The sequence below is a fragment of the Corvus hawaiiensis genome, chromosome 7 (assembly GCF_020740725.1).
Source record: "Corvus hawaiiensis isolate bCorHaw1 chromosome 7, bCorHaw1.pri.cur, whole genome shotgun sequence".
Lineage (NCBI taxonomy): Eukaryota > Metazoa > Chordata > Aves > Passeriformes > Corvidae > Corvus > Corvus hawaiiensis.
This window is the reverse complement of record NC_063219.1, coordinates 25,117,367-25,136,847: the sequence shown is the minus strand read 5'-3', so window position 1 is coordinate 25,136,847 and position 19,481 is coordinate 25,117,367. Positions and strand designations below refer to the sequence as shown.

At 50.8% G+C, this 19,481-nt stretch overlaps 2 protein-coding genes across 3 annotated transcripts in view; one reads left to right on the top strand and one right to left on the bottom strand.

Annotated features, from left to right (window-relative positions):
• The first annotated feature begins 25 nt into the window (after positions 1-25).
• On the top strand, positions 26-8,101 carry VIL1 (villin 1). 2 transcript variants are annotated; one of them, XM_048309862.1, is made up of 20 exons: positions 26-158; positions 2,483-2,584; positions 2,790-2,864; positions 2,975-3,171; positions 3,439-3,547; positions 3,811-3,921; positions 4,019-4,221; positions 4,727-4,805; positions 4,926-5,024; positions 5,118-5,271; positions 5,381-5,481; positions 5,616-5,753; positions 5,910-6,068; positions 6,148-6,327; positions 6,443-6,588; positions 6,685-6,829; positions 7,108-7,296; positions 7,449-7,517; positions 7,699-7,836; positions 7,925-8,101. In XM_048309862.1, the coding sequence occupies exons 2-20, from the start codon at positions 2,510-2,512 to the stop codon at positions 8,036-8,038; spliced, it is 2,481 nt and encodes an 826-aa protein (XP_048165819.1). In that variant the 5' UTR covers positions 26-158; positions 2,483-2,509; the 3' UTR covers positions 8,039-8,101. The 2 variants fall into 2 exon arrangements, with proteins under 2 accessions (XP_048165819.1, XP_048165820.1); XM_048309863.1 differs by lacking the exon at positions 26-158 and adding an exon at positions 1,409-1,488.
• A 607-nt stretch (positions 8,102-8,708) lies between these two features.
• The window catches only part of USP37 (ubiquitin specific peptidase 37), a 35,747-nt gene continuing 24,974 nt past the window's right edge, over positions 8,709-19,481 (bottom strand). The window contains exons 19-24 of the mRNA XM_048309718.1: positions 18,520-18,686; positions 16,647-16,707; positions 14,384-14,499; positions 13,449-13,518; positions 12,792-12,930; positions 8,709-12,202 (exon numbers count right to left, since the gene is read on the bottom strand). Coding sequence (XP_048165675.1) covers positions 12,115-12,202; positions 12,792-12,930; positions 13,449-13,518; positions 14,384-14,499; positions 16,647-16,707; positions 18,520-18,686 — 641 coding nt within the window. The 3' untranslated portion in view covers positions 8,709-12,114. The remainder of the gene's footprint in view (positions 12,203-12,791; positions 12,931-13,448; positions 13,519-14,383; positions 14,500-16,646; positions 16,708-18,519; positions 18,687-19,481) is intronic.

Genomic DNA, 19,481 nt, shown 5'->3' with positions numbered 1-19,481 from the left:
CCGGCTGGGGGGCCCGGGGAGGGGGTGAGCCCGCTGGGGCCGGCGTGGGGTCCCCTACCACTGTGCCGCACTGACGGATTCAGTCTCTGAGCAGAGGGCGACAGCGGCCACCCGGGTGTTCCACCCCACCCAAAACTCACTGGAGGTTTTGCACACAGGTAAGGGTCCCACGGGGACACTCGTGTGGGGTGCAGGAGGTAGGAGCTGGGTGGCACGTCTAGGGAGGTTTTGGGGGCCAAGGCAGTGGAGGGCAGAGCCCATCCCTGTGGCATCAGGACACCCCCTTGTTTGTGGCTGACACGCCCCCCGTTCTGGTTCAGCCCGTTGTCATCGCTTCGGGGATCCTTGCAGGAGGGATCAGGCAGGATCTGGGGCTCGCTGCAGCCCAGGCCGGGGTTACGGGATGCCCGCAGTGCTTCTGACCAGGAGTGCTGGCTCAGCAGGGCAGCCAAGATAAAGCTGCGGCAATCCCGCGGGGCTGGGGAAGAGATAAGAGCGGGACAGGAAGCCCGGGGACCTGCCTGCTGCTGACACCTGCACCTCCCACCTTTATGAACGCCGTGGTCATTCCCCAAAAGCACCTTCGGGCCTGGGAGCCACTTCAGTCCCTTCTCCTCTCTGTAAACATCGAGGGCATCACCAGATAGCAACCCTTGGGACTGGGGGCATAGGACAGGGCATAGGGCTTAGCTGTGACACCACTCTATGTCCCGTCCTGTCCCCCCAAGCCCCAGCCCCATGTCCCATCCCTGTACTCCCTTTCCATCCCCAAGAGAACCTTGGTGCTGCAGAGACCCCCAAGGCAGGAAGGCAAAGCCAGGAGTGACCAGGGATCTGCCTTCCAGCTGGGGTGTGAAACAGCCTGGGCACAGTCCCATAGGCAGGGTGGTGATGTGCCAGTCAGGGGGTGGGAAGGGGATGCCCCAGGAAGATGGTGCTGCTTTGCTGTCACTTTGTGGAACTTTTTCAGGGGGGAGGAGGCACCATAAAAAACACAATTTCCGTGGTCTTAGTGCTCCATATTTGGGAGGGTTTGGGGATTTTAGGGTCTGGGGAGTGAAGAACAGTGGCAAAGCCCATCCTCATGGCCTTAGGACACCTCTGATGCCCACGTGTCCTGATCCAGCCCATTGCTATCACTTTATGGAAGTTGGTGGGGTCCAAAAGAAAAAAATCCAGCATGGGCTCAATGCCAAGGGCCAAGAGGGGAACAGGCCGGGGGGGGGGGGAGGGGGGCAGGGGAACCATCCTGGGCACAGCCAGTCTGTGGGCAGGGTGCAATAACACCTGGGGGGGAAACACCCCATGAGTAACGGGGCTCTTAGGTGCCAAAGTCTTGGAGGGCTGTGGGGACCTTGACTCTGGGCTGTCCCTGCCCTTATATAGTGAGCATAGGCTGGGACATGAGGGAACAAAGGTCTCCTGGGTGCTGGCACCTGAGCACTCCACCTAGGTACACTCACCTGTCCGCTGAGCTCTGCAGGGAAGGTGAGGGGGCAGAGGGTGGGCATGGGGTGTAGGGTGAAGGGGCAGAGGGTGGGCATGGGGTGGACAGCACATCCCACGGCCACCATCACTCCTGACATCAGGGTAGCCTGGGGATGGGGCTTGGAGACCCACCTGAGCCCCACCTTGGGGCTGTGCTGTGGGGGTGCTGGGTCTGAGGGATGGGATGTGGGTGCTTTTGGAGCAGCATAGTGGGGCCAGGTAGGGTTTTGTAGGGCTGGGGAAGCAGAGACCTCCCCTCTGGGCAATGCCAGCATTCCCTGCCAGCCTCCAGCCGGGGCACATTGGGTGGCTTTGCCTGATGCCAGCTCCCTGGCCCCTCTGTCTGCTTGTGGGGAGCACTGTCAGCCTGGCAGAGATGGCTGTGGACAACCTTGGCAGCACTGGTACTCTCAGCACCCCTGTGGGGCCAGGATGTGCCCTCCGTGGGGGGCATGGATCTGCTGAGGGGTTTGGAAGCAGGGGGTCTGAAGCAGGCAGTGTATCTGTGTGTGTGTTGTGTGTGTAAGCAGTGCCATGTCATGCTGTTCCACTTCATGCCAAGCCGTGCCAGGACAAGGCTGAGCAGGGCCAGTTCCTGCCAGTCCTGGGGAGGAACAGGCCACTGTGCAGCAGTGTCACCCAGCTGCAGCTGCTGCGCGGTGGGTGCCCTGTACAAGCCCTGTCCCATGATTGGAGACAGGACAGGGCACTGGGGCACTTACGGGACCGCGCACCTGCGCACCCTGAACCCCAGTACAGACCCATTAACTGCAGTGCCAGCCAAGCTGAGGGGATGGCAGCCACACCTGTGTGCCCACAGACCTGACACCACGGTGCTGGGGGTCCCCTCACCCCATGCAGCTCCGTACAGAGGGGGTTTACAGCTGGGCTCTCTGCAGAGCAAGCAGGGAAGCAGATGGCACAGCAGGTTGGCTGTGTCCCAGCTCTTAATGACACTGCCAGCCATTAACGAGGGTGTTGCCGATGCTGGCAGGTCCCCTTGCCTGTGGTACCTGTCACCATGGTGGAGCTCAGCGCCAAAGTCACCAGGACATTGAACAAGACCACGCCGGGCATCCAGATATGGCGAATCGAGGTGGGGATGGGGCCGCATCACTGGGCTGCTTGGGGGGGTCTCTGTGAGGGAAGATCCTCCCTTTGTGTCCTCAGTACCTGGGTTTGGGGGTCTCAGTGCAGCACCCAGGGTTAAACCCAGCAGTGCTGGTGCTGGGGACAGTGGGTGCATGGGGCCGGGGTGGGGGGATTCCCCACCAGGGCTGATGTCTCCCTTCCTTCTGCAGAACATGGAGATGGTGCCAGTGCCCACCAAAAGCTACGGCAACTTCCACGAGGGGGATTGCTACATCCTGCTGTCGGTAGGGCAGTCAGGGGTCACACAGGGAACTGGGAATGGGCTCTGCCCTGAGGGGGCAGGGAGGGGTGTCCTTGTCCAGGGGCTCTTCTAGCGGGGACCGGTGTCCTGCAGACGCGCAAGTCTGGGAGCAACTTCAGCTATGACATCCACTACTGGCTGGGCAAGGAGTCAAGCCAGGATGAGCAGGGGGCAGCTGCCATCTACACCACCCAGATGGATGATCACCTGGGCTCAGTGGCCGTGCAGCACCGCGAGGTCCAGGGACACGAGAGTGAGACCTTCCGCACCTACTTCAAGCATGGACTCATGTATGTCGGTCGCCCCTGGGGACCAGCTCCCATGGTGGGTGACAGTGGGGAGGGGTCCTGTGGAGACATCCCCAGTGGGGATGGGACAGCTCTGTGTCAGTGAGGTGGGGGAGGAAGGAGGAGGATCTGGAGCTGGGCTCCATCTATCCATTACCACGTGTGTGAATGGGGGTCCCCGAACACCTCCCTGTGCACAGAGGTGGGAGGGAGATTCCAGTGGTGTGAGGAGGGGGACCCAGGGGTGACACCATGTCTGTCCTCTCCCAGCTATAAGAAGGGTGGGGTGGCCTCAGGCATGAAGCATGTGGAGACAAACACCTACAACGTCCAGCGACTGCTGCATGTGAAGGGCAAGAAGAACGTGGTGGCAGGAGAGGTGAGTCATGGGATGTGTGGAGTCTGGATCAGGATCAGGCCAGAGCTCCCCCAAGACACAGCTGCCTTCAAGCAGGGCACAGTGGGTGTGGGATGATGCTGCCTTGCCTTAGGAGCAACCGCTCCCCAAGAAGTCCCTCTCAGGGTAGGGAGGAGGAATATAGGCTGGAGGCCTGTATTCCTGAGTGAGTGGGGCTGCAAAGCCATGGGGACCCAGTGTTCTGCTGCTTGACACCCACCCTTCCCAATCCCATCTTGCTGCAGGTGGAGATGAGCTGGAAAAGCTTCAACAGAGGGGATGTGTTCCTGCTGGACCTGGGCCAGCTCATCATCCAGTGGAATGGACCTGAGAGCAACCGCAACGAGAGGCTGAGGGTATGGCCAGGGGGTCCCAATGTCCCCTCCTGGAGTAAGGGGGGTCACCAGCCACCCCCTTCCTGATCTGGGCTTATCCCTTCTCCCCTGGCTGCAGGCAATGACCCTGGCCAAGGATATCCGGGACCGGGAACGTGGGGGCCGTGCCAAGGTGGGCGTAGTGGATGGTGAGGATGAGGATGCTTCACCGGGACTCATGAAGATCCTTAAGCATGTGCTGGGTGAGAAGAGGGACATCCAGCCAGCCATCCCTGATGACAAAGTGGACCAGATTCTCAAGTCCTCCCTCAAGCTCTACCAGTGAGTTCTTCGTGTGGGTTACCCATGGGGGCATTTTCCATGGTGCCAGAGGGAGCCAGCAGCCATCTCTGCTGTGTCACACAGCACCCAGCCCCATGGACAGACACCAAGAAAAGGTCAAGACCACAGTGGGGGTGGGGATAGGTCCTTTGGGTGCCACTGGAGCAAGAGGGATCCCTGGTGCCAAGAGGATTGGTGCCCAATAGAGATGCTCATGCAAGCATCACCCTTAGATGCTGTGGCAATGCCCCTCAGTGGCCCCATAACATCTGACACCCATCTGTCCCTCCCTGTGGCCGTGAGTGAGCTGCCTGGCAGGGCAAGCTACAAACCAAGTTGCCACCATGGCACAGCAAGAGAGTCCCTGGGCACCACCTCTGCCATGATCTGGCTGGGGAAGGGGACGGGGAGGGGACACCCCCTCTAAACCCTACCACCCTGTAATGGGGATGGGGTTTTCCAACCCATTTTCTAACCCTTTTTTCCTCTCTTTTTCTCCTGTCAGCGTCTCCAATGCCGGCGGGAACTTGGTCGTACAGGAGGTGGCAATTCAACCCCTATCTCAAGACATGCTCCTGCACGAGGTCTGTCACCCATGGCTTGCTTGGGGGTGCCCAATTTCCTTGGCAGCTTTAATCCTTCAAAAGCCAAATTTGGTGGACTTTGCCTAAAGTCCTAATTTCTATTGTTGCGCCTTCTCCAAGGACTGCTACATCCTTGATCAAGGAGGTACCAGGATCTTCGTCTGGAAGGGCAAGAATGCCAACAAGGAGGAGAAGCAGCAGGCGATGAGCAGGGCGCTGGTGGGTGCTGGGTTAGGGGCTTGTGGGACAGCCTGACTGCTCCCTGGGGTGCCAGGCACTCCACGCCCATGCTCTGTGTTTGGGTCTCACCAGGGCTTCATCAAAGCCAAGAACTACCCAGACAGCACCAGCGTGGAAACAGAGAATGATGGGTCCGAGTCAGCTGTCTTCAGGCAGCTCTTCCAAAAATGGACTCTCCCCAACCAGAGCAGTGGGTTGGGCAAGACCCACACTGTGGGCAAAGTGGGTGAGTGTCTCCTTCCAATGTGGCAGGACTTCTTGGATTGGGATGGGTGGGCTGTGGGGAGCCCCTATGGCCAGAGGGATTTGGCTCACCCCTCTGCCCTTCCCCATAGCCAAGGTGGAGCAGGTGAAGTTTGACGCCACGACACTGCACGCCAAGCCCCAGGTGGCTGCCCAGCAGAAGATGGTGGATGATGGATCTGGAGAAGTGGAGGTAGGGTGGCCATGGAAGAATGTGGGACCCTCCCAGGCACCCCCTTTGCTGTACCAGGGGATGGTGTGGGGTCCAGGGTATGCAGGGCAGGAGGATGCACCAACCCTGACAGCAGTATATCCCTGTCCCACCAGGTCTGGCGCGTGGAGAACAATGAACTGGTGCCCGTAGAGAAGAAGTGGCTGGGCCATTTCTATGGCGGGGACTGCTACCTGCTGCTCTACACCTATTTTGTGGGGCCCAAGGTGAACCGCATCATCTACCTCTGGCAGGTGAGACCTCCAGGTCACTGTCCGATGGGTGGGGGACAGGGGTGTACCTCCCTGGACTGGGGGTGCTCTGCCCCTGGGGAGCACCACGAGAGTTGCCTTTTCCCAAGAGGGAAAGGGGGGCTGAGATGGGTGCTGAGCCCCCTCTGCCCTGCCCAGGGCCGCCAAGCCAGCACGGATGAGCTGGCCGCCTCTGCCTACCATGCCGTCGCCCTGGACCAGAAGTATAACAACGAGCCCGTGCAGATCCGCGTCACCATGGGCAAGGAGCCAGCCCATCTGATGGCCATCTTCAAGGGCAAGATGGTGGTGTACGCGGTGAGCACAGGGCTGCTGGGGCATGCGCAGGCGAGTGAGACCGTGGCACTGGTGGTGACCTCCTGTCCCTGTCCCCCAGGGTGGCACATCACGGGCGGGCAGCACGGAGCCCACACCCTCCACCCGCCTCTTCCAAGTGCACGGCACCAACGAGTACAACACCAAGGCCTTCGAGGTGCCCGTCCGCGCCTCCTCCCTCAACTCCAATGACGTCTTTGTGCTCAAAACCCCCGGCTCCTGCTACCTCTGGTATGGGAAGGTGGGTACTGCCGGGCACTGACATGGGTGCTGCCACCCCCAAAAGAAGTGTCCCCACCTCCTCTTCCTCCTCTTTGGCCTGGGCCAGTGACAGAGCAGCTGTGCTTGCTTGGCAGGGCTGCAGCGGGGATGAACGTGAGATGGCCAAGGCTGTGGCCGACATAATCTCCAAGATGGAGAAGCCAGTGGTTGCAGAAGGACAGGAACCACCTGAGTTCTGGCTGGCCCTGGGGGGCAAGTCCCAATATGCCAGCAGCAAGAGGTACCAGTCTTGTCCCTACCCACATCCAGGGGTAAGATGGGCCACCAGTTCCCAACCAAGGGTGAGCCTCATTCCCATCACATTGACCCCTCTCAGTCTGCAGGACGAGAACCCCTCTGTGTCCCCCCGACTCTTTGAGTGCTCCAACACGACAGGCACCTTCTTGGCCACGGAGATCATAGACTTCACCCAGGATGACCTGGACGAGAATGATGTTTACCTACTAGACGCCTGGGACCAGGTGAGCTGGGGGATCGTGGAGTGGGGGACAGACCTTTGATCACACAAGCTGATGTTCCCAGGGTTGGAGGACCTGCATCAGCCACAGTTGGTGGGTTGGGAGGCTGGAAACCTGCCTATACGTGGCCCAATGATGTTTTTTTCCAGCATTCTTGCTCCAGGGAATGCTGAGGATGGACTCCCAGTGTTCTTCCCCAGGGACAGGGCCCATGTGCCTCCAACCATGGCCCCAGAGGGCTCCATCTCACCCCAGTGGTCGACATGGTAACCTTATTGCAGGTTTTCTTCTGGATTGGGAAAGGCGCCAATGAGGCAGAGAAGGAGGCGGCAGCAGTGATGGCACAGGAGTACCTGCGGAGCCACCCCAGTGGGCGTGACCTTGACACCCCCATCATTGTGGTGAAGCAGGGTTATGAGCCCCCCACCTTCACTGGCTGGTTCCTGGCCTGGGACCCTCTCAACTGGGACGTGAGTCATGGAGGGGGTTTGAAAGACCAGGGACTCCCTGTCAGATGGGACCAGATGTGGGTCTGGCCTCACAAGCATCTCCAGGGTGTGGGCAGCAGCTTGCCTGACCCCTGCCCCTGCTGAGGGGCTGAGCACTTTTATCTCCTTCCCAGGACAAGAAATCCTATGAGACGCTGCGAGCTGAGCTGGGTGATGACAGCAGCTTTGGGGAGCTCACCTCAGTAAGTGGCACAAGGAGGACGACAACTGGGCTGGGTGGGGGCACAGAAAGCCCCCCCATCCCCTTGGCAGGGTGCCAGGAGGAGCTGCAAGGACAGATTCTCTAGTGAGCAGGCACCTGGAGCCAGCCTGGTGCCTGCATGCCCAGGCCAGGCCCTGACATGACTCTGCACCCCCCATTAGGTGCTCACATCCAAGCAAGAGGTCTTCACTGCCTCCACCACCCTCGTCCCCACCAAACTGGAGACCTTCCCCTTGGATGTGCTGGTGAACACCTCAGCCGAGGACCTGCCCCGGGGTGTGGATCCCAGCAGGAAGGAGGTAAGCTGAGGCCAGGGGGCTGGTGGAAGGGGAGACAGGGAAAGCCCCCCCCCAGTTCTTCAGCTCAGCTTCCTTTCTCTGGCCCCAGGACCACCTCTCTGATGGGGACTTCCAGGCTGTTTTTGGCATGAACCGCTCCGCCTTCAGCAACCTGCCCTTGTGGAAACAACAGAAGCTCAAGAAGGACAAAGGACTCTTCTAGGGCAGGAGCCTGGGCCCAGGGACAATCCCAGCTTTTTAGTAAATAAAATTAATTTTAAAAACAGGCCTGTGGTCTCTCCCCTCCAACCCCAGGGCCTAGCCCCAAATGTGGGGGTTATTTGGTAAAGAGCTAGCACAGAGGAAGACACAGGTCTTGACTGGGCACCAGCAGCACAGGGAAGGACCCTCAACTCCTTTCCCCTGAGGCCTTCTTTTGTCCTTGCTGCGCTCAGAGGTGAGGCACAGGCTGGGCATGCTCAGGGAGCCAGGACTCTCCCATCCCGGCACCTGCAGCTCCAGGCTAAAGGTCCAGTATACAGCTGGAGCCACTCCCTCCCTTATCACCTGAACTGCAGTAAATACGTGTGGTACCAAAGGTAAATGAGGGGACAGTGTGTCTGTGGGGACACACACCAGGGAGCACTTGTCCTTGACCCAGGAGGGGAGGAGGGCATCTCCCTTCTACTTTGGCTCTACAGGGATGCTGAGAGGCACTGGGGTGTTGCCCATGGGGACATATCTCTGTCAGGGGAGCCAGGATGGACGTGTGCTGAGGGGCACTGAACACACACAGGATGTTCCCAGGCAACCGAGCAAAGTCCCAATGCAAAAGGGGAGGCGAAGGTGTAGTGCCCATCGAGAGCCAGCAGAAATAAGATTCCAAATCAATAGAGGGTTAATAAAGAGGTTTTAATTTCACAAAAATCTATCTACACATCATTTAAAAACGGGCAGGGGGAACCCAAGAGCAAAAATTATAAAGAAGAGAGAGGAACAGGTCTGCTAAAACACAGAGGAAAGCACTGCTCCACATCAACAGTGTAAAGAACCAGAAAGTCAGGGTGCAGGCAGAAGTCAGCGGCAGGGAAGGCTGGAGTCTGGCAGCAAAACCACATGGACAGCAGCTGCCAGGGGTCCTGCACCCCTTTTTCTCTCTTTGGTGGGTGATTACAGGGATAATTAGCTCCATTAAAAACAAAGCAGATGAGTTTTTCCCAGCCCCCTCCCCGGAGCACGACATTCCCCGCGTGCCTCGTGCCAGGGTGAAGCACAGCAGGAAGCCCTGAGCTGGCGATCAGCTCTTCCTCGGCTGCAGGAAGGGCAGGAAGATGCGCGGGCAGATCTTATCTGTGCTGCACTGGGCAGGGGGAGGGGGGAAGAGCAGGCCGAGGCCACAGGTGTTGCAGAGCTCCGCTCTCTCCTCCCGTCAGTCCCACTCTGCTGCTCTGGTTGGGAAACCAGTCCTTGCTTTGCAAAGGCTCTTTGTGCAGCCCCGCTGGCCAGGGCTCCCCAGGGACCCGCACACAAGCTCCAGTTCATTGACACAAAAGCTCTGCCCCTCTCAGATTAGGGGTGTAAATCAAGAGCAAATTATTGCAGTCAGACAACAGAGGGACGAGAGGAACAGAGGGACGGGAGTTCCTTGAGTTTCTGTGCTGAATCACACTTGTACTAAGCTAGGTTGATTCAGAAGTGGGTAAATGTTTAACTGAGGAAGAGCTAGTACATGTTCAGGGCCCACAACTAAGCTTCACCTACCTATACCCAAGGACAGGTATCCCACATGGAAGGGCCAACCTTACTGACCTTTCTGCTGCAACAGTGTGAGCAGTGGGAATGACACAACTGATGGGCAGCACATCTTTTGAGGATTACACACCGATCATCCTCCCCACCGCTCTTGGGCAGGGAAAAAACTGGCTTCTGCAAGGAAGGGACTCTGTGGACACTCCTGCCCAGGTGAAGGTGCAATTGAACTGCTGTATGCCAAACAAAAAAGCTTAAATTACAGTATATGTCTGCAAATTCTTAATGACTAGAATAACAAGCAAGAACTTTTCATAAAACAAGGAACACTGGTTTCAAGCATCAGCTTTTGCACCTTGATCCAAACAAAACTGGTTTTAAACAAAAGTTACTGCACTGAAAAATCAGGCCATGTTTGCTTTTATTATAAATTAACTGGAGTGCAGCACCTTGTAAAAACAACCTTGCCACCCAAAAAAGCAGAGCTGACTTCTGATACTACAGGAATACCAGTTATTTACAGCACAAGCATAGGATGTGCTTGGGGAAAACAGGTTTGCCCTCTGGACGGAGCAGTCCATCACATTCGCAGGGCAATCAGTTCAAAGGACAACTCCCATGTCACCACCTCTTCCCACTGCCCAGAATTCGACCAAAATTAGTATTGACAATAGAAAAGTATAATGCTTTGTAATAAATTAACACACACACCCCCCTTGGGCTGCATCTCACCAGATAAACACTCTGGCAAGTCTACAACCAAACCTTTGCTCCTGGCTCAGAGACCAGGAAGATGCCACCGTGACCAGGGCCCCTGTGCTTGTCCCAACCTGGGAAGTGGGAGGGAGGTCAGTCTTCACCCCACCAGGGTTCCCCAAGTGTTCAGGGTGGGGAGGACACCGACGCCATCACTCGCTGTCGCTTGCTGCTGCACACACATGTGGGAAGAGGTCCCTGAGGCAGCGCCCTGCCAGCCTGCCAGGATAAGCTCTAGTGTGGAAGTGCCCGTGAAAGGTGCCTGCTGTCTCTTAAATCGATGGTTTTGTCTGCTTTGCTGCAGCCGATTTATTCCTGAGAAACTCCTAATGATAGTTTAAAAAACTCAGAAACTATCGCAACGGCAAAAAAGGTGATTTTCTTCTTTTTTTTTCCTTAAGGAAGTCTTTCACCTCTAAAACTCAGGCTGCAAAAATCAGAACTAGAGGCCAAAACAAGAGCAACTACTCTGCTTACAGCAACAACTTCTCTGAAATGAAGAAATGTCAGTGAAAGGAAACATCTGCCCCTGCTAATTAGTGCAAAGGTGCTGAAAAAAAATGAACTTAATAGGCCTCTCCCCCCACTGCTGAAACAAGCTATAAAAGGAGCATCATGCTTCTAAACCCAGCAGAAAGCATCACTTCTTCCTAACCATGTTCTGTTAATGCTGAACAAGGGCCTTCCGAAAGCTTTCCACCTGGTTTAGTTTCACAGTTTGAGCACTCTGCACTCCTCAGAGAGAAGAATGGAGGCACGGCTGCAGTGCAGAGCCTCTTACCCTGGGGTGACGTAAGACCATGGCAAGACCACAGTTCAATCACAGAGCAGTTCAAGTGCCAGGTGCTGCACAGGAAGGGTAATGCCAGAACGCTCTTTGCCCCCCAGAATATGCAAAGAGGCTGTGCTCACCTCCTGCCACTGCTCTGTTTGCTCCACATACTCAGCTATCCCAGAGTCACATCAGAGCAGCCCTAAGCAACACAACTCCAGTGTGAAACACGGCACACCCAATGAGAAACCTCGCCTCTCCAAACGGCACTGATGCAACAACCTCATGGAGAAAATGCAATCAAATAACAGAACTTGTAAAACAAAAGAAATCACATATATAATCTCATGCCTAAATGAGGATGACAGTGAATGGTGTAAAAAAACAACAGAGCTGCCACCAGGTATCAATACATTCCACAGCACCGACAGTTTGTTTCCTGGAACCGCATGTAAATAGCGCAGCGCTTACAAACCCATGAATGTCACAACGCATCAGCTTGAGTGATTCCAAAATGCCTGTTAGCCAGATGACTGGCAAGAGCCTGCTCAGTGATCTGGCTTTCCAGTGAATATTACTAACACAACACACGCCAGGTTACAGTCTATTGCTTAAATTGCTCTTGGAGAAAAGAAAAAAAAGCGCCGAGTGATATGTAAATCTTCGCCACTCACGCCTCACATGTGAATGGGCTTTTAAAGTTGAGTCTCTTTTTGCACTATTTTTTAAACCAGTTTATGAGCAGCTGTAGTCTTGTGACTTGTTACAACTCTTTAAGGCTCCATGCTGACAAAATTATTTGAGAAACATTAAAAATTTCACCACAGGAGGATCTCTCTGGATGTCAAGGTTTAAACACGTAGTTCAGGCCCAGGACTTGCACAGATGGTTCAACAAACCAAGCGTCCCATATTTCTACCTTTTGTCTCATGTTTTGGCCCTGAGCTGTTTGTTACTCCTGCGTGTCTGGCACAAGTTCAGAATCCTCCTTGCTCCTCAGGAGGAACAAGGTGTTTTATTCTTCACAGAGGCTGACGAACCGATCTTCCTACTTCCATGCTAAGTGGCTGTGCATTCTTTTCCGTTTCTAGTAACTCATCGAAGATATCCCTAGAACAGAAGGAAAGACCAACAGTGAAACTTTTGTACAATGACAAACCACTACGTAAGACAGCCCTGAGGGAACCAGCAACTGGATTTGCTCCACAAACTCAAGTGTCACAGATCCTGGCAAAGAGAGACGTCTTATCTGACATCTCCAAGCACTAGTAAAGACAGAAGAGAGGGGACAAACCTTCTTCAGTTCCGTGTGCCTGAAAATACATGATTTCTACCTACAAACCTCATTTTGTTTGTGTCCTGAGGTGACCGTGGCTGCAATAACACAACTGTTAGGAGCAGGGGCAAGGGCATTTACAAATATCACAGCACTAAAGGAAAAAACCCAAGCTCTATTATGATTCCTGGTGCAACACATGCACTGAGACACTGAATCTCATTCTTAAAATACAATTTAACGTATTTGTTAAAACACTATGTATTACTGACGTACAGTCCCACACCTCTGAACTAAGAGCACTTCACTTTTGTCATTCTGGAGGTATTTTTCATCCCAGCAGAGGACCAGAGGAAGAAGAGAAGCCCACTTCTTCACAATCAGTAGGTAATTTCTAGCACCAGAATTCCCCAAGACACCTACTTGTGCATGTAGAAGAAGATGTATCCACTTCGGTCTCTGTCACACTGAACAGTGGTCTCTAGAGTTCTAGACACTTCCAGGTCGTTGTAGGTGAACCAGGACTGCTTCTTGATATCATAGACATCACTGATATAATGACCTTAACAACAGAGAATCACAGAATGGTTTGGGTTGGAAGGGACCTCAGAGGTCATCCTGTTCCAAACTGCCTGCCATGGGCAGGGACACCTTCCACTACTCCAGGTTGCCCAGAGCCCTATCCAACCTGGCTTTGAACACTTCTGGGAATGGGGCAGCAGCCACAACTTCTCTGCACACCTTTCCATGCTGCACTTTGACCAGGGAGCTGGGTAGCTAGGTACCCCAGTCCAGCCACCTATGTCAGATTTAAAGGCTAAAAGACCCTTAAGATCCCGGTCCCTCAATCAGCTGGTAACAAGCACAAGCAGTTCTATGCAGCCCATAAGCTGTACATTTCCTACATGCCATAGTTACACACCATGACATTCCCAACCTGCTCCCCCATCAGCAAGTCATGACAGAAGACTTGCTTTGCTGCCTGAATTCTTCTCTATAAATAATTCTGCTATGGTAATTCTGTATTACAGATTTTTCAAGCTAGGTAAGAGATGAAGAATAAAATGTGGCATCTTTTACCTGAAGATGATGTGCTTCCAATATGGCTGACGATGCTGATGAGACGATAGGAGTGAGGAAGCTCTCCTGTCTGGGGGGAAAAAAAAGTACAATTAAAGATTTCAGGCATTCTTTTTTTCTCCACATAGCTTATGGACAAGATGATTTATACCTGTGACATCAACTTTTGGCTACTGTATTCAAAGCTGCAACCCAATGAAGGATTACAGAAACAGACACCCTGGTTCACACCAAACAAGGAGTCCTTCCAGAAGTGGGAAATGTCTATTTAATCTATCAGAAAGCCAGTGAAGGAGCCTTTCTGACCTCAGAACAGATGCTGACATGAGCTCTACACTGCAAAGTTTTCTAAACAACCATTTCCTGACCAACTTCCACTGATGTCAGAATTAATCCAGCAAATAAACAGAAAAGCCAAAAAGGAACACCATGCTTACTTCTGAAATATCAAAGACACGCCATTGATAATGGTACACAAATTCTACAGCTAATACTGGATATGTAGCCCAAATTCTCTTGTTCTGCACCTGTAATGTCAGTGGACAACACCCTCTTCACATGCAGGAAACACGCTCTATCTATTCACTGGCTTTTGACACTTTATTTTTTAATCCTCTCTTGACCAGGAAATGTTACTTACAGAGTTCACTAACAATACTCTTTAAGAGTTTCTTAGAGAAACTCAGAAGGTCTCTGCAGCTGTCTGTTTTTTTGTTTGTTTTTTTTTTTTTTTTGAGTTTTGTTTGCTTTGGTTTTGGTTGGGTTTTTTTTGTAATTAAAGTAACACAGTAAGACTTACAGATAGAAAATTTTCCATGTTTTCACTTCTGAATATAAAGACCTTTCTAGCCTCTACACCTGCTCTGTAAAACTACCTTCAATACTATAAAGAATAGCTATATTTCTTATTTGGCTTTTGAAATCATGGATCACACCTCAGCATTTCTTTTCAGCTCTTCTGCTTCAGCTTCTGAATACTCCATGTCAAGAACATCCTCATTCCCAGAGTCTTCATCAGAGCCAACGCTGTCCAGGAGAGAGCTGTTAAACTCTAGATAGCAAGGAAACAATGATAACTGCATGAGAAGCTGTGGACCACACAGGAATTCACAACAGGCTGAGGTCTATCTACCCACCTAAATAGGCGTAATAAAATTTCAAGCTTAATTTTCAAAGAAAACAGGGGATACTGGAATTTCCAAATAAAAGCTCTTTCCCTTTTCCAACTTGTCAGAGCAACAGTTAAGTATCTTGGAATTAATTTTAGCACCATCTCCCTCATACTTTTCCAAAAGGGCACTATGGCAATGACAGCTGGCTGATAAAAGAGTAGTTAACACCCAACTGGCTCTGGAGCACCAGTGGGCTGCTGACAGGACAGACAGCAAAAGAAGGACAGCCAGTCTGGTCAGTGAACTGCGAGTTCCTGCAACAAGAAGCTATGAATTACAGTTTTAACTATAAGTTGCATTAACAAAGTGCATTTTTGAATTAAAACTGGCTTCAAAATGTGACTGCTGGCAGCAGGCATCTTTTCATTGTTTTCCATGGTAAGAAGGCTGCTAACCACAGGAACTTCCAGTTTGCTTGGCTGAGCAAAATGCACGCAGCTTTCTGTAAAGAGCCGGAAGGCACCACTGCTCCCTGTACACGCTGTTCCAAACTTCCCGGGGTTCTGCAGCTACCCAACTAATTTAAGATTTTGTACAGTACTCATTAGGAGAAGTAGCTATGCTTTCGCCAGCTAAATTAAAGCTATGGAGTCCTGGGTGGATGAGAAGTTGAGATTAACAGGACATTGCTTAGGAATTTTTTCTGCTCTGTTTTTAAGAGACTATCACACTAGCTGTGATGGAGATGTTTTGCCAAAGAGATTCTCACACTGCTTGTCCTGTTAAATCATCAGTCACTGGATTAGTATAATCTTGGGAAGTTTATAGATGACTCCCTTGCTTAACTGGGAATCCTTTACTGCTGCTTTCCACACTTATCTGGGCTGTAAGGTAGACTACAGCCTAGAAACACAGCCACTTTGGTAGGTCTCTGCATGAAGCACCTGCCACAGGCATTGCTAAATGCCACTTCACCAGTGGTGCCAGGATGACTGCTGGTTCTTTGGTTCCAGCATCCATGGGATCCCTCCTAAGACAAATGCTACCAGCTCTGCATTCGAGACTAAGTTCATCTCCTTGAACAACTGCTTCCTGATGCCTTACAAACAAGACAGTAGCAAGGAAATGCTTGTGTTTAGGTCAAGCAACTGCAAATCAAGGGGACGAAGAATTTCTAGCCTTGAATTCTTCCTGGATATGAATCAGGGAAAACCCAACAGGGACTGGTCACTCAGTCTGCCAGAGCTCAGGGTGAGGGATGCCTAAACAGCATTCAACTTACTCCCCTTCAGAAGCTGACACAGGTTCATCCAGTAAAAACTGAGGGCCTTTAAAAGGCCCTGAGCAACCACAAGTATCTTAACACAATACTTTATTATCCCTCCCTCTCCCTCTTTGGAGCAGGAATTTTCTCTCGGTTATGCTTTGCTCTGCCAGATTGTATGAAATCACTCGCATGCCAGCCTCACACAAACGTTGAACAGTGCCTGAGGAGGCCTACAGCACTGTCTGGATTTGGAGGAGATAGATACTATGTTTTGGGTCCTTTTCTTCACCCCCAACAGCTATACCTTGCAGTGAGGTCTGTCTCCCTCCCATCCCCTATCTGACAGATACAGCACTGATGCATTTTCCCAAGCAAGGCCAGGGCATTCATTAATCAGCACTAAAATACCAATGCAAGTAACAATCCTTATGTTCTGACTAGGGCCAGGAGCATGCTGGCTTTTGCAGGGAATGCAAAGTTTCAAGATCCATTGTGCTTTCTCTAAGTTAATATTATGCATTATTGTATATTATATGTGGTTCATATAATATATTACACATACCTCTCTAGATATCTCTATATCTAAGTAAAAACTCAAGAGACTGAAGTAAGTAATTTTTCAGATTAAGTTTTTCCTGGCATTTGCTTTCACAACCAAGAACAATAAAAACTGACCTTGAGTGCAGCCAAACACAACAAAGCACACACCAAAAGAACATGAATCCCAGCTGTCTTACTGACAGTCAGGAGCTGCACTCATACACACATAACAATTTCCTCTCAAAAGCAACATACTGGAAGAACTTAAATAAGTTTCACCTTGTAGACTTAATTCCGTGGCTCGTTTGAGGTCATCATCCTCTTTCTGTTCTCGTGCCTCCTAATGGGGAGAGAACAAAACTCAGCTCATTGAGACATTTCACTGTTTAAAATTCTTGTGGTGCTCTTTTTCCATTGAAACTGTGCTGCTCTGGTTTCTACAACAAACTTGACATTGTAAATTAAAGGTTCCGTGTGAAGGAATGTTTGCAACCAGCGAGAGTCCAATGTTCCCGTGCAACAGAACCTGGGACAAACCTTCATTAAGGCTTGTCAAAGCTCCTGAAGTTTGGTATGCAGCAGAGCGAGCCTCCACTAACACCGAATGCTTTCCCTGGATCATTAATTTGAAAAGCATCTGAATGAATTTGCAACCCTTTGCTCAGGAAAGCTGTCACTTACACACAAAGCTCCTCACACTTCGGCAAAATTTAGTCTACTTCTGACCAAAGCCAGCTGAGGACATGGTCATTAAATCCTGACAGATTTTGTTATTTTTAAGCTATTTGAAAATAGAGCCAGTGGTTCTATGTAACAGGTGTAATCCACAAAGGCAGGATGCAAAAAGACACCACTAAACAACCAGGTATTAAAAATATTACCATGACCAAGTAGCAAAGAAACCTCAATTCAACCAACACTTCCAATGTTTGGATAATATTCTGCCCCTGTTCCTCCCACCACTCTTGAAAGCCCAGAGCTACAGCAAGCCAGACAATATTTAATGAGCTGGCTTCTTAATTCAGGGTTTGAGTGCTTTCTGCACACCTGAATGCAGCACCCCAGCTATGTATTTCAAATCGAGATAACCACAGCTACCACATTTCCATGCCCAAATCATTAGAATAGCAGATTTTTGCTTCAGAACTGTAGCAGAAACACACTCAAAGGGCAGTTTTACATTATTAGCATGAGGCCTTTTATCTCGCTATTTCTAAAGGATTTGGGAATCTTTGTTAAACTAGTCGGCACTGCTGAATCAAAGCTACATCTGGCATGGAACATACCAACCAGCACCTCATAATGAGTAATGGGAGAGAAAAATCCAAGAGCCATGGAAACATCAGATCTCATAAGGAAAACCATGACAGCTTTGGTATTAATAGAGAGCAGACAACGGCACCTATTTAAAGAAAGACCTGGCTAAGTGCTTGCTTTATTCTCAGCAGCTTGGTTAAACTTGTAGAAATCAGTTACAGGTCTTGCAATTCAAGTGGAATACAGACAGCACACAACTCAAGAACCCCATTCTTTCCAAGCCTACTTTAAAGGACTTATTTTAGACTAAATTACTTGGGATCCTTTTTCCACTTTACTGACAGGGAAGGATCACATAAATGCTCAGTTCCTATATCCTTCACTAAGCATCCCCTACTCGCTAGCACCAGAGACATAGCTAGGATAGACACATCTTCAACCTGACCTGACATGGCCATTCAAAGCCTTGGCTTTGAAACCTGCCTCTTTCACTGAGTCTTGACAGGACACACTGCAAGAAGCAACTGCCAGGGAAGTTAAAGGTGGGCTGGCTTCTTGATGACAGAGAGGAAGAGTTTAGTTCAGGTTATCATAGTTTTTAATATAATGCGACAAACCAGTGTAACAAAAGCACGTGAGGAGCTTTGAGAAATCTATGGGTCTGTGATGTGATGAACAGTTTTCAAAGCACATACAAAATGTGCCCAGATGTATCCAGTGTCATCACTCTACTGACACTGGAGCTAGAAGAAACCCAACCCTTTTTCCATCTAGTTATCTCAAAAAACCCAGAAGAATCCCTTTGCAGCTACTGCCTGAATGCAAGGTTTTCCTTTAGCTTTTAGGTTTCCAATGTTGGGGAAGATAACTTAAGGAAGCAAACTATTTTTCTTACTTGCTCTTGAAGGCTTTGAGCCAGTGCCTGCTGAAGTTCTTGTTCTTCCCTCTCTCTCTCCATATCGTACTGCTGCAGCCAGTCAACCTCCCCTTGGGAGCCTTCTGGAGTTTTGTTTTCCTTATTCTCATCAAAATCTTTAGTTATCTCAGTGAAATTGGCAGGACCTGAGGAATCACAAAGTACAGTTTATACTTTCCTGGGTCTTCTGTCTGTTACCAGCGAAGTCCTCTTTAAATCACCACAATCCTTGCAGCATAGTGACATCTACTGACAGGGAGCTCACCCACCATAAAACACCCACACAAGAGTCAAATGGAAAAAGTTCCAAAGCGCAGTCTTATACTCATTTTAACTGGAGCACAATGAACCATTTGATTAATACCTGAACCCGTTCTCTTCTTAGCCTTTTATGTTCCCTCAGAAACAGCAAGTTTAACTACAGAAGCCACACACCACTAGGTTTCTGCAGCCGTGAAGCTGACACATGAATTTCTCTATAAGAAACCATGGACTATAAAAATTTGCATTGCATATTATACCTCAGAGTACTACAGATGAAGCCACAATTAAAGCCAAACCATATGCAAGATGGAAAAAAGCACAAACTCAGGTACTGTTGAAATGTGCCACCTTCTGCTTCAGGTAAGAGCCTCAATCTTGTGAACACTACGTACAGCTTTAAATGTGCATGAGGACTATTAACTTTTTAGTTCACCTTTGAAGTAAACACTATGGCAGAAGTGCTTTATGAAACATCTGGAATGAACCTTCATTCAACCACTGCATAGACTCCTGCAGTTGCAGGACAATTTGATTCTTGCTTGCAACTGAGAAAGTGTCAGGACCTGCTCCAACAGCTGACAGGCAGCAGCATGTGAAACTTCACGGTTTTGTCCTGTGCAGACTTCAGTATCTGCTGAATAGTTATTAACAAGGATAAAACAAGGCAGTCTCAGTAT